The sequence below is a fragment of the Podarcis pityusensis genome (genome assembly GCF_964106645.2).
Source record: "Podarcis pityusensis genome assembly, chromosome: 4".
Taxonomy (NCBI): domain Eukaryota; kingdom Metazoa; phylum Chordata; class Lepidosauria; order Squamata; family Lacertidae; genus Podarcis; species Podarcis pityusensis.
Genome location: NC_138027.1, coordinates 50,958,603 through 50,972,297, shown reverse-complemented (window position 1 = coordinate 50,972,297; position 13,695 = coordinate 50,958,603). Strand labels below are relative to the sequence as shown.

The following is a 13,695-nucleotide window of genomic DNA, read 5'->3' as shown; positions in this document are numbered from 1 at the left end:
TGGCCAAGGTCTGTTTAAGCTGAAAGCTTTTCTATATCCAAATCTTCAACAGCCCCTGGCCCAGGCTGTTGCTTCTTCTCTCTCTCTCCCCTGACAGATCTAGCAAGCCCCAGAAAATATGCTAAGCCAAACTTTGTTTTAACTAAGCATGGTGTAGTAGCAAAAAGAACCAGGGAAGGGCAAGGGGGCTACTAGCTGTTATTTGTGAACCTGCATGCTCACACAGTTTTACGAAGCCAATCTTTGGCTTAGCATGCTGTGGAAATCAGACTATATACATGGGTAAAAGACCTTCTTTGAATTTTGTGGTTTTACATAGGTAAAGGTAGAGGGACCGCTGACCATTAGGTCCAGTCGTGACCGACTCTGGGGTTGCGGCGCTCATCTTGCTTTATTGGCCAAGGGAGCTGGCGTACAGCTTCCAGGTCATGTCGCCAGCAGGACTAAGCTGCTTCTGGAGAACCAGAGCAGCGCACGGAAACGTCGTTTACCTTCCCGCTGGAGTGGTACCTATTTATCTATTTGCACTTTGACGTGCTTTCGAACTGCTAGGTTGGCAGGAGCTGGGACCGAACAATGGGAGCTCACCCCGTTGCGGGGATTCGAACCGCCGACCTTCTGATCAGCAAGTCCTAGGCTCTGTGGTTTAACCCACAGTGCCACCCGTGTCAGGACATAATAGCAATCATCTGTTCCTTAGCAGGTCTTAAAATTAGGTAAATACAACAAATGACATGGTACACCATGTCATGACTCCTCCAACCATGCTTTTTTGTTAACATTGTTTGGTTGGCGAACTGCATCACAAAATTCAGATGACTGCGAATTTGAAAACACAGCTGTGCTTCATTCTTGATACTGTTTTGGAAAGGGTGAATTTGACAGATTCAGCTTTAAATGCAAACCGAATTGAATTCCTGCCATCCCTGCTCTTGAGCTTCCCAAAAAGTTAAGAATGTTCACTAAGAAATCATCCAGAAATGAATCTTAAAACTGTAGTTTTAGCCAGCATTGACTTCATCCAACAGGTGACTGATGGAACGGAATGCAGGCCGTACAGTAATTCAGTCTGTGTCCGCGGCAAATGCGTGAGAACAGGATGTGATGGCATTATTGGCTCAAAGCTGCAGTATGATAAATGTGGAATCTGTGGCGGAGACAATTCCAGCTGCACAAAAATTATGGGAACCTTTAATAAAAAAAGGTAAGAATTCTGATCACAGCTATTGTTTTGCAAGCCGAATTGATTATTGCAATGGTGAAAGCTAATTATGTAGGTTTCAGTGAAATACAGTGTTGAATAGCAAATTTGTATGCAAAAATACAGCCAAGAGTACCTCATCTTCCACTGGAAAGGTCTCACAGGTGGTGCTGCACATTCAAACATAGGATGTGTAGCAGATGTGTAATAGAACTCATATATAGCAGATAGCAGAGCTTCCACCACTAAGCTGCTTTCCACCAATTTTACACAAACAGAGATTTTGTTTTCACTCAAAGTTTTCTAAAGGCTGCTATATACCTACAGCGAAGGCATTTGTTATCGCCAAGTAAGTACGCCACTTGATTATGTTGGCTTGTTTGCTAGATATTCCTAGCTTTCTAATAATATTTCTAATAACTGATTGGTGGGAACTACCTCACACAACCAAGTTACCACTGCTGTCAAACTCTGTATATTATACATTATCATATTATCATCTCAGTGTTAAATGTGCTAAACAAGTTGCCTGAATGCCCTGCTTCATATAAGCATTCTGACACTGCAGTAATGTGATAATCCTCATCATTATTGTTTTTTGTGTGGATACTTCAATAATAATATTTATTTTTCACAGGGATTATGAATGAAATAATCTAAATTTGTATTACTATTATTACTTTTTTGTGTGTGCATGTGTATGCTTAATTTTAATTTTCATTCAATTGTATTTTTTCATTTCTTTAAAAAGCAGGGGGAGAATTCGGGTATATTTTCCAAATTAACTCCACATCTTTTACCTGTCCCCATACAAGCTTGCACTATTAGTATCATTGTTTCATGACATTTAATAGGGGGAAATTAAGAAGACAGGGAAGCTGTATTTCTTCTCCCATTCAAATTTTAATATGAGGGTGGTTCTAGAGGGTGTAACCTTTACCTCTTCTTGGAAGTAATTTAACTTAGTTTAATTAAGCCCAAAAAAATCTTTCTGAAGCCTCTAATCGTTTTCAATTAAGTTTTACTTAGACCTACAAAACCTAATGAACTACTTAGCTGTGTGGGTCTATGAGTAAAGTTTAGTTGACTATCACCCTATTTCTCGTCATCACGTTTGTGATATCGTATTTCAACAAGTGCTGATAAAGTGGGATGCTTTCATTGGCTTCAGCAGAATTTGAATTAGCTCATCTTCTATTGGAAATTAGAAAAGACAGATACATTTAACGCTAGACCCAGTTCATTGTCAGATAAGTGAACTACTATCAATGGCTTCAATAGGTTTCGAAAGACTATCCATTTCTTTCTCACTAACATGTACTTTTCTTACATTTCAGTAAGGGCTACACAGATATTGTGAAAATACCAGAGGGAGCAACACACATCAAAATCCGACAGTTCAAAGCAAAAGACCAGAGTAGATTCACAGCTTACTTGGCCCTGAAAAAGAAAAATGGTGAGTACCTTGTCAATGGGAAGTACATGATCTCAACCTCAGAAACCATCATTGACCTCAACGGAACTGTTATGAACTATAGCGGCTGGAGTCACAAGGACGATTTCTTGCATGCAATGGGACATACAGGCACGAAGGAGATCCTCATTGTACAGATTCTTGCAACTGACCCAACTAAACCATTGGACGTCCGTTACAGTTTTTATGTGCCAAAGAAGCCAACCCAAATGACAAACTCCGTCACCAGCAACAGCAGCAGTAACAAACTGGCAACGCCGCTCACCCAGCCCCAGTGGGTGACTGGACCGTGGCTTTCTTGCTCTCGAACATGTGACACAGGCTGGCACACAAGAACTGTCCAGTGCAAAGACAGAAATGAAAAATTAGCTAAAGGGTGTCTTCTGTCTCAAAGACCTTCAGCATTCAAACAGTGCTTGCTCAAAAAATGTTAACCTGTGGTTCCGTCGGCTTCTTAAAAAGGAGCCTCATTAAGTCGTAGTTGACATGTTGACATAAGGTCTACCCCGGCACAGAGAAAAGCCAACACTTCAATATGCTTTCATGTTGTCTCAAATTATGGGCAGAATCTGCCTATTTGGACCAAATGAAGATATGCACTGCTCTGAGTCACAGTGAGGTGATCTTGATATGTCAAAGGCACTAAACATTAGTCGCTACAAGCCCTTTGTATCTGCAAATAAGAAGAGGATAAACCAGTGAATCATCTCCCTTATCTCACCTACCTCTAACACAGTATGTCCTTAGACAACTTGTCATACTTACCCACGATACCACAATAGCTTTTTTATACTTTTTGTAAATATCTCTGCTTTGGTATGTCACTTTATAATCACTTGATCATCTTGTGGAAGAACAAAGGCCTTTCTATACAACACAAGTGATTGACCAAAGTATGTCTGCAGCCATTGAGGACTCCACAATTTCAAAAATGGCTGTGGATATTTTACTGGAAAGTTAAAGAGCTTGCTGCTTTATTTAAAAAAAAAAAGATTTAATTTTTGACAAAAGGAAATGCATTTCCATCCTAGGAATTTCCTCACAAGACTTTAGTTCTGTATTAATGCCTTTCTAACCAGATATTCTCATACAAGTGGACCTCTGCAGCAAAAAGAGAGAGCTGCTAGTATGTATCTTGAAAATGTAACAGGGGGGCATACTTAATTCTGTTTTAGCAAATGAGAGGGTCATGATCCAGTCCCATATGTGCATCCTTCCACGTGCAGGGAGACAGTGTGAAAGAATTCTACATGTGGGAGCAGCACATATAAGAGAGTTTGGTGAGGCACTGGATCATGCCTTCAGTGTCTTCTATCTCAAATATTCTGATACCTGTTCACATCTTTCTTTTATTAGTTTCACAGTGGCTTCTACTGGAAATCTAGCAATGTAGTGAATTTCTTATCTACTGAAGAAGCTATGAAGAAATCAAAATACATAGCATAGGTTTCTTGCATGTAGCAATGTATTGTCTAATGCATTTTTACCACTCGGACAACCCCAATCCCAATGCACAGGCTCAGTTATGAACAAAGATATATTGTGCACAAACTGTCCCATTGTTGCAATGGAGCATGTGCAATCTTCTGCACATATGGCTTGGGCCACTCCATTGAATTCTTTCAGGTGCACCTCAAAACTCCCATACAATTGGGGGTGCCCATGCACAATTTGTTTTAATTAGTTAATTTTAAAACAAAAAACAAAACTATAAAATATATTTATTTTTTGTGACATTGCATATTTTTGTAGATTAAGGCTGCAATCCTATACCCACTTACTTGGGAGTAAGTCCCATTGAGTATAACGGGACTAGCTTCTGAGAAAATATGTACAGTATAGCTCAGCAAGGGCCACAATAAGTGATAGCTATAGTCAGTGCTTTTGGGGGGGATGCAGGGGTACACATACCCCTAACCATTTTGTGAATATAAGTTTAGCCTCATTGAGGGGCAGTATTTCAATATGGGGAGGAAAATGAGAGTAACCCTAAACATTTTTTTTAGAAAAAAAAAAAAGCACTGGCTATAGTCAATATTCTGAAGAGTATTTCCACCAATAAAAGGGTGCAATTTTTTCCAGGGCATAGGCAAATAAATTTTCCATTTTAGAAAGGTAACATAAATACCTCGATCTGAAATGTGATGAAATTAATTGAATTTTGGATGATGTTTATATAATATGGAAAATATATATATATGGGTATAAAATCTCAGTAAAAGAAGATTGCCCCTCTGCTCCTAGTGCCTTCCACAAATATTGCAAGTATGGACAATTCTTGATTTTCCATTGCAATTTAGTTTTAGATTTCAGGGGAGTCAGGACTATATCTGAAAGTACCCAAGTTTAATTTTGATCTAAAGTATTTGCACTCCAGCACTAGTTCTGATGTTGTTCTGGAACAGTGGTTAGAATGCACCATTCTAAGCATTTATTTTCTAATGTAGGACGTTTTAGGGTGAATAGATTGTTAAACCACTCCCATTTATATAGGCCAGGAGTAGGAAACCCTGTGGCCCTCTAGAAAACTATGTGTTTGCATTCCTGTTGGCACTCCAGAACCTGTGGCATTTCAGACATCTCTCACCATCCCTGATCATTGGACATATGAACTAGGGCTGATCAGGTTTGGAGTCGAACAACATCAGGAGAGCTATAGGTTGCCAACAAGTCCTGTTTACAGCTATTTCATTGCAGTACAGTAGTACTCCCATTTATAAGTAATAGCCTGACTTGATAAGACATTATCATCAATGATGATTGACAACTGCACTTTCACATCCAGGTCAGACTGATGCCCATTAGGACTGGTAGCGCAGAAGGCAGGGAGACCAACAGTAGACAGAGACAGAGCCAATGACTGGTGGAGCCAATGAATTATTGGTATATCTCTAGTCTCTTCTCTGTTGCATTATAAAATGGCAACACCAAGACTAACAAGGAGGAAGCTGACAGCAGCAGCACCCGCTGGACTGATTGTAAGAAGGCAGGCATTGTCCTAATTGCCCTAAAAGACCAGCCGAACAGATATGGGTTTGAAGAATGTAGGTGCATTTACTAGGTACATAATATGTTGATCCAAACAAACAGGCGTTTCCAGAAAACACATTGATCGATTAAAACAGCTGTTCTCCAGCACTGTTCTAGCATATGTAATTATGCATAGCTAGTTGTGGCAGGATATGGATAGGGTTGTGCATCCAGATGTGGATCAAAAAGTGCATCCCATCTATAGCATTGCAAGGTGAATTAGCAACATCCACATTCAAATGCATGCCTCCTTTTTATATCTGTAATTCCTGTCCAGAGAAAGAGTGCCACATATGAAATACACCTCTGCAGAATGCTTCCACCTGTGACTATAGGACTGGGAGAGATATCAGTTTAGTACATTCTTTTACCCACTTTCTGTTCCAAATTATAGAGGTCCCCTGACTTTAAACAGTTCTCATGCCATTAAACAAATTCTGATCTTATGTGCATAATCAAGGAGATTGAGCTTTCTATCTATAAAAGATTTGGCACCATGTCCAGGATCACCTTTCAGTACTTGCCTAAATTCTTTATGAGAAGAGGCCTGAGGTGCTTGAACATTATGGGTTATATCCAGGTTTTTTTCCAGCTGGAACTTGCTGGAACTCAGTTCCAGCACCTTTCAGGTGGGTGCCATTGCCATTATAAGGCAACAAGGGAGGCGTTCATGGTGAGTTCCAGCACCTCTTTTTCTAGAAAAAAAGAACTGGTTAGATCAGTGAATCAATGCTCCTATATTCTAGGGTTGATGAACCTGTAGCCATCCAGACGTTGTTGGACTTCAGATCCTATCAGCCCCAACTAGCATGGCCGATGGTCAGGGATGAAGGAAGTGATAGCCCAACAACATGTGTAGGGCCACAGGTTCCCCATCCCTGCCTTACACTCTAGTTTTCCCAAGCAATAGTATAGGAAACTTTTAACTGAAAGTAGTCCCTTCAAGAACAGGAAAGGGAAAACTCAAAAGAAGCAACTGAACCCAGTAAGCTAAATGCAGAGATGGTGTACATACATGTAGAAGTATGTGCGATTGAGTTCCATGAAGCCAACTTCCTAGTAAGCGTGTTTAGGATCACTGTCATCATGGTCTAAGTTACATGGGCACATGTAAATTACTCAAACTCAGGTAAAAGCATGGAAATAAACTGAATTTTAGTTTCCTTATTATAGCATGATCCTAGGACATGTGTGACATATGGTAAGCACATTACACTTTGGCAAGAAATAAAAAAGGCAAAATTAAGGAGAACTGTGTGTTTGCCCTTTTCCTGCACCCTCCCTACCTCTTTTGCTCTCTTCCGCATTGCTTTCTGCACTCATTAATGTGAAACTGGTGCCAATTGTGTCACTTTATAGTTTCTGACTGTGTTTGAAGCAGGTCAGTGCCAGAGACTCAAATCTAGTCACCACCTGATGTACTGTTTGGTTATTCAGATTTTCTCTGAGAATTCTACTAGCTTGAATGGGAGCATATCCACTGCTAAAATCACAACTGGTGCCATGATTCAGTGCATCTCTGTACAGTGAAGGCTAACTTTCCAAATAATCCTCTACACTAGAAAGCTGTAATCCTCAAACCACATGCTGTCACTGTATGAAACCTATTGGGTGGTTTAAAGATTGAATAAGGCTGAATGGAGTAACTTTTCCATGGAAATAGTTTATCCTATGGGGAGGGAGTGGGGAATGATGTTGGTAACTGATCACAGATGTAAAAAGAAAAAAAGAAAATTTAAAATTTAAAAAACAAAAAAGTAAAAAAGCAACATAGCACTGAAAATAAATAATTTATTGTTTTTACAAATTGGTATGTGAATGGATGTAATGAATTTATTTATTCTTATTTAACATGAAATGCCAATTGTGAAAATTCTTCTATATTTAAATTGTTTTGCTATCACTTCTTTGTCTGTCTTTTCCTCTTGTTTTCCTTTAATTTATGCCTTATATTTGAATGGAAAGTACTATGTGAATTTATTAGCACGCAGCACTGGTTGCTTTTATATTGTTTTTCTTTGATTTATCTGGAACGCGTGTGTATGTGAATGTGGTGCATGCATGGGAGAGTATGGTTAATAGTACAAATAAATATACTTGGGTGAATGGCTGTGCGAGTGTTATCACATATATAAACATACAGAATGCACATGCATCCATACAGATATGTGTTTGTATATGTATACTGATATATTTTGTAACCATGGCTTTTCTTTTCCTTGCAACTACCTTGCATTGCATTATTTTCAAAGCTTGTAGTTACAGGGTGCAGTCACAGGTTTAAGTATTGTATAAGAACCTTCTCCCATCACCTTATTCTTGTACCTCCATCTACCCAAGGCCTGATTTCAAACAATATTTCTGCAGCTTCCTCTATAGCTTCCTTTGGGATGTCATGGGGAAGCTGTTTGTGCGAAGTAACTCTCTTTTGGTTCCCCTTTAACCATACCTGCAGCTTCTTTGAAAATGATGGGTTTTGGTGTTTTGACATTAGTGGGCCCCTTACCATAAACGGCTTCCCATGTAGGTGGTATCTAGGCAGTTCCCCATTTAGTTTGTAGTTGTGCTGCAAAAATAATGTCTGGGTTTGTCTTGCAAGCTCACTTTGATCTGTTTGCACTAGTGGTATGACAAACTAATCACACAAACCATTTTCCATGGGTAGAAGGCTGCCAGAGAAAAAGCATAGTTAGCACAGAGATGGCAATCAGTCTCATTCATTTGATATCTCATGTTACGGACAGCCAAGAGCCTCAAAATCAATAGGGCCTAAGCATATATCCATCATTGTAATACATGTTTAGTTTAGTGGGACCTGAATAAGGCTGTAGTAAATAGCTGCTGGTTCTAAAATGCACTTCATGTGCACAGCCAGACATCTGATTCAATGTTCTTTGCATTTTGAGCTGAACACGCATATATCCTAAAATACATGGTTCATAATCTAGTGTGCAAAGGTATGATGGGGCACCTGAGGTTTTCTGGAGACTCCACAGTACCAAAACCCAGAACCAAATGGGTTTCTCTCATCGATTCCACTTTCCCACTGCTTCTAGTGAAGCAGTATATACAAGAGCTGTTTCTCTTTCTTCCTGCAAAGAGCTTCAGGTAACCTGAAGATTGGGGAAAACATCATTAGCTCAGCCCCAGAGAAGCAAGTACTAGCTTTGGCATGTCCTCAGTGGAAGCAGAAGCCTGAGGATGAAGAAAACATACTGGGTCATATTTCTGGATGTGAAAGTACCAATGCAATGAGAATGCAAAAGCAACTAAATAAATCAATATTACTGTGGCAACTGGCTTGTGAAACCAACTTTTCATAAACCATACTGTAAATCCTGCAATCCTAAGCCTATTTACCTGGGAGTAAATCCTATTTAACTCAATGGGACTTCCAAGTAGGAATGTATAAATTACACTGTCAGTCTGGATTAATCTTACAACCACCTTACTTGTTTAAAGGCCCCTTCAGTGGTGCATATCAGAAACACAAAACAAAAATTGCACCAACCATATTAGTGATTCTGAAATGTATTTAATCTCTTCAGGTTGGAAGCCATTGTCTTTTGCCAACTAGTAACAGATGGTTGTTCCATCCAAACGGTTACAACATATTACTGGTGCATCCAGCTACAACATCTGAAACATTTTTAATAGCCAAAAGTCCTAGGAGCTACCACTATTGCACATATATAACAACAGGTGCATTTTGTGAAGTAGCTGAAGAAACCAGATGGCTTCACTAGACACACAACAGAAAAGTTCAGACACTTATTTAATACTATGAATAATTCCATGCTGATCATTTTGCTGTCAATTCTTCCAAAACAAGTTTTTCAATTTCCCTCTTAACAATTGCATGGTAGAAATATGTAATGCCATCTATTTATGAGAACTTTTTTCCAGTAGTTCAGGAATTCTAGCAACCACCCTGCACAGCTATATATAGAGAGAAAGAGCACAATACCAAAATTTCAATCTAGTTACAAAGCATTTTTCAGTATGTAGCATACAAGTTAAGAAAGTGTGTGTCTTTTATTAGCTTTCCCTTCTATGTACCATTTTATGTTGTTTTCCAACTGCTACTCAGTCAGTTTCACAATTCAGTTGTTTTAGCCCTAGCAAATGACTTCTGATGTTCAGGTTTCGCCGCAGTACTGGCCTATTGATTACTTTTATCCTTGAATGTGTAAACTCAGTTGCTTTAGAATGTGAAAAACATTCAGGGGCAGGCACTCTCAATTCTCAATACTTTTAACTCAATAACAAATTGGGAAATAAATGTTCATGTCTGTTACACTGGATTCAGTGAAGCAATCTAAGCAGGTGTGTTGTCTATTGTAACAGGTGACTGCTACAGATTAACACCCCAAAAATACCAGATATTTTGCTAGTAACTTGTAGTCAGAAATCACTTAGCCTAATGCTCCTGCTCCCTGAACTCTTAATTCAAAGCTGAGATGTAACAAACGAATGCCGGAAAATGTGTTTTCATGCCAGCTAAAGACATTTATGTACAACTAAATAATTAGATGTGTGTGTGTGTGTGTGTGTGTGTGCAGATTCATGTATCTGTATAAAATACGTGCTGTATATGGATAATCAAGGAGATCAACATCAGCCTTCACCAGCTTGGAACCCTCTACCTGTTTTCAACTACAGCTCCCATCAGTCCTAGTCATCCCAGCCAATGGGATGGGAGTTGTAGTTCAAAATATCTGAAAGGCACCAAGTTGCCAAAGGCTGGCCTATTTAATTATTGGGTACATAGTGTGCATTTATTACTTCCACTACATCAGTCTATAGCCAGAATAACTTCACCAGAGTTAACAATTTACATAATTATATATGTGAATTTAATGCAAAATACACCAAATTTGATATATTATACTATAAAACATGATGGCACTTCACAGCAAAACCCATTCAAAACACGTGGTAAACTGCCCCATCGAATGCTATACTAAACATCCGTGCACCAGAGAAATGTTGGTTCAATCAATTTTAACCTTGCTACAGATAAATAAACTTTGGGGTGGGGGAGTGAACAAACATGTAAGAGAGAAAAGGCTGGGCTACACTAGGACTCCATAGAATAATAATAAAAAAAAAAACTAGCAGAGATCTTGCTGTTGGAAGATGACTTAAAAGCCAGTAGGTTCGGTCTGGCTGTACCAACAGGACACATTGCACTAAAATACAGGCAGCCAGTCTATGGCCTGGGTGCTCCATGGCCCTGCTTGACACAATTTCTGGCACACATACCAAGAAAGTTGGCCATCATGGCACTAAACCACCACAGCTTTTGTTTTTCCTTTAAAGGATGAAGGAAAACTCCACAACTGCTCTGAGCAATGAATTCCACAGGCCAACTGTCCTTTACTTATAAAACCTTGTTGCATACTGATTTCTCTTTACCCTTGCCTCCCTGCAGTGTTTTCTGTATACTAAACATGTCTTTTGACAGTGCAGTGACCAAAGCTGGACAGTAACTCCAGCTGAGAACCAATACTGCTAACTATAATGGTGCTATAAACTCCTGGGTCTTTCATATGAATCTGCTGTTAATGTCAACCAAAATGATTTTTATTTTTTTGCATTTCCTGGCCTTATAGTAAACACCTCATTATTGAATGTTAGTGTGGCCGTTGTGTTCTGTAATACCTTGCACTAGATGTTTTAGACATTTATTGGTAATGTAAGTACACCTTAGGAAACTGATGTGTGTTGCCAGCTTTTTGTCTTTTGTTGGAAAAATGCCTTACCATAGTGAATTAACACTGGAGAACACTACAGTGTCAGCCATTGTACAAGATTTGTACTGTATTATGAAACATTAAAGGCCAGCGCCTTGAAGCTATACAACTATGATGACCAATGTATAAGAGACCAGTTGTGATCTTAACTGATTTTGTGGCTTCAGTTGAAGTAATAAACTGTGTCATGGGCTTGACTAGTTCCTGTAGATTTTGTCTTTCCATTCCTCCAACCAGCAGCCTTAACCAGAGACTGGGTTGTTTCTTTTCTGCAAGGTTCAGTGAGGTGGCTGTTCATGTACATAAATAGATGTGCATTAAAAAACAGCTGCTTTTTACTTATCGAAGGAGTGGAGGGAGGTGCACCTAAGTTCCACCCAGTGCAAATGGTTTATCTGTATAACTTTCCTTAGGTCTTGTGTGAGTGCCTGGAGGCGGTTGGAGGTTGGATGGCAGCTAACAGATTGAGGTTGAATCCTGACAAGACAGAAGTACTGTTTTTGGGGGACAGGAGGCGGGCAGGTGTGGAGGATTCCCTGGTCCTGAATGGGGTAACTGTGCCCCTGAAGGACCAGGTGCGCAGCCTGGGAGTCATTTTGGACTCACAGCTGTCCATGGAGGTGTTGGGATACCGCCAGGGAGACAAAGTCCATCATGACTCCACGTCGTTTCCGGACATCCATCAATCTCCTGTAGACACGCAGTATCAGCAATTAGTGACACGAGCTCCAGAAATAGCTTGCCACATTCCAGAGCTGATGCATGCTCTATTAGCAGATAATGCACAGCGAAAGATGCAGTCAGGAGAGCATTATTTACAAGTTTATTCAGCGTTGATCAGAACAAAGAAAACATGACTGCCTGCTTCAGTGTCTCAGACACAGAGAGAGAAACGAAAGCATAGACACAACAGAAACATCCTGTGAACAGGAAATACGCAGACTGTGACACAAACATCCTGCTCCCTTTTAAGGTGGAACAGAAATATCCTAACATCCTCCCCCTTTCCGTGTAACCTGTGGTACCTGTGGTTCAACCCAATTGCAACCTCTGTACATAAACCTTAAGTTGTTCTCTGTTAACAACCTTAGACAACAGATCAGCAGGAATTTCATTTCCTGCCATGTAGGACACCTGAATGAGTCCTTTCTCAATACACTCTCTTGCACGATGTAGCTTAATCTGCAAGTACTTGGTTCTTTGCTTGCACCTCTCTGAGTTCAGCAAAGCCAAACAGGATCTATTGTCTTGATACACTTGTATAGGACATTTCACAGAAACTCTGATGTCCTTAAACAGTTGCATCAACCATTCACAATCCATGAGTGAAAATGACAGAGCATTGAGTTCTGCTTCACAGGAACTTAGGCTCACTGTCGTCTGCTTCTTGCACAGCCAGTCAAACAGACAGTGGTTGTACATGTAGCATACTCCAGAAGTGCTTGTACCATCCGTGGTGTCACTTCCAAAACTTGCATCTGCAAAGATTTCAAGACCTCCAGTCTTCTGACTGGTGAACCTCAGCCTGTAGTGCAAAGTCCCTTTCAAATAGCGGGCTATGCGCTTCAGAGCTTTCCAATCCTGAACAGTAAGATTGTTGGCATGTCTGCTAAGCAGGTTACAGCTTACAGCTATGTCAGGTCTTGAGCATCTAGCAATGAAATTCAACATGCCTAGAATGCATCTGTACAGCTTAGTGTCAGAAAACGCTTCAGCAGTACTATCTACCTGGTAACCTGTCACCATTGGTGTGTTCGCTGGGTTTGCATCAACCAAATTCAACCTGGTTAATACATCAGCAATTTTCTGTGTTTGGTGTACCAGAAAATTACCTGCTTGGTCCCTCTCCACCTGCAGAGAAAGATAGTTGGATACCTCACCAAGATCCTTCATGTCAAAGTGCTCCTTCAGTTGAGCGAGGGTGCTTTGGTACAAAGCCTGATTCTTCCAAAACATCAGAAGATCATAAACAAAACATAAACAATACAGTTTGTTTTGCCCCTCCTCCTTGACAAACACACGGATCAGCTTTGCCCTGGTGAAAACCTAGAGAAAGCAACGTCTTAGTGAGTTTTGTGTTCCAACACCTGGCACTCTGCTTGAGACCATATAAAGATTTCCGCAGTTTACAGACCATTCCCTTCTGTATCTGCATCCCGTCAGGTGGAAGCATATACAGCTCCTCCCCCAATATCCCGTACAAAAAAGCTGTATTAATGTCATGATGGGAAACA

General features: G+C 40.1%; 1 protein-coding gene across 1 annotated transcript in view; it reads left to right on the top strand.

The window, feature by feature from the left end:
* Positions 1-11,658, top strand: part of ADAMTS5 (ADAM metallopeptidase with thrombospondin type 1 motif 5) — a 54,386-nt gene extending 42,728 nt beyond the window's left edge. The window contains exons 7-8 of the mRNA XM_081003535.1: positions 1,029-1,204; positions 2,539-11,658. Coding sequence (XP_080859661.1) covers positions 1,029-1,204; positions 2,539-3,109 — 747 coding nt within the window. The 3' untranslated portion in view covers positions 3,110-11,658. The remainder of the gene's footprint in view (positions 1-1,028; positions 1,205-2,538) is intronic.
* Positions 11,659-13,695: the final 2,037 nt, after the last annotated feature.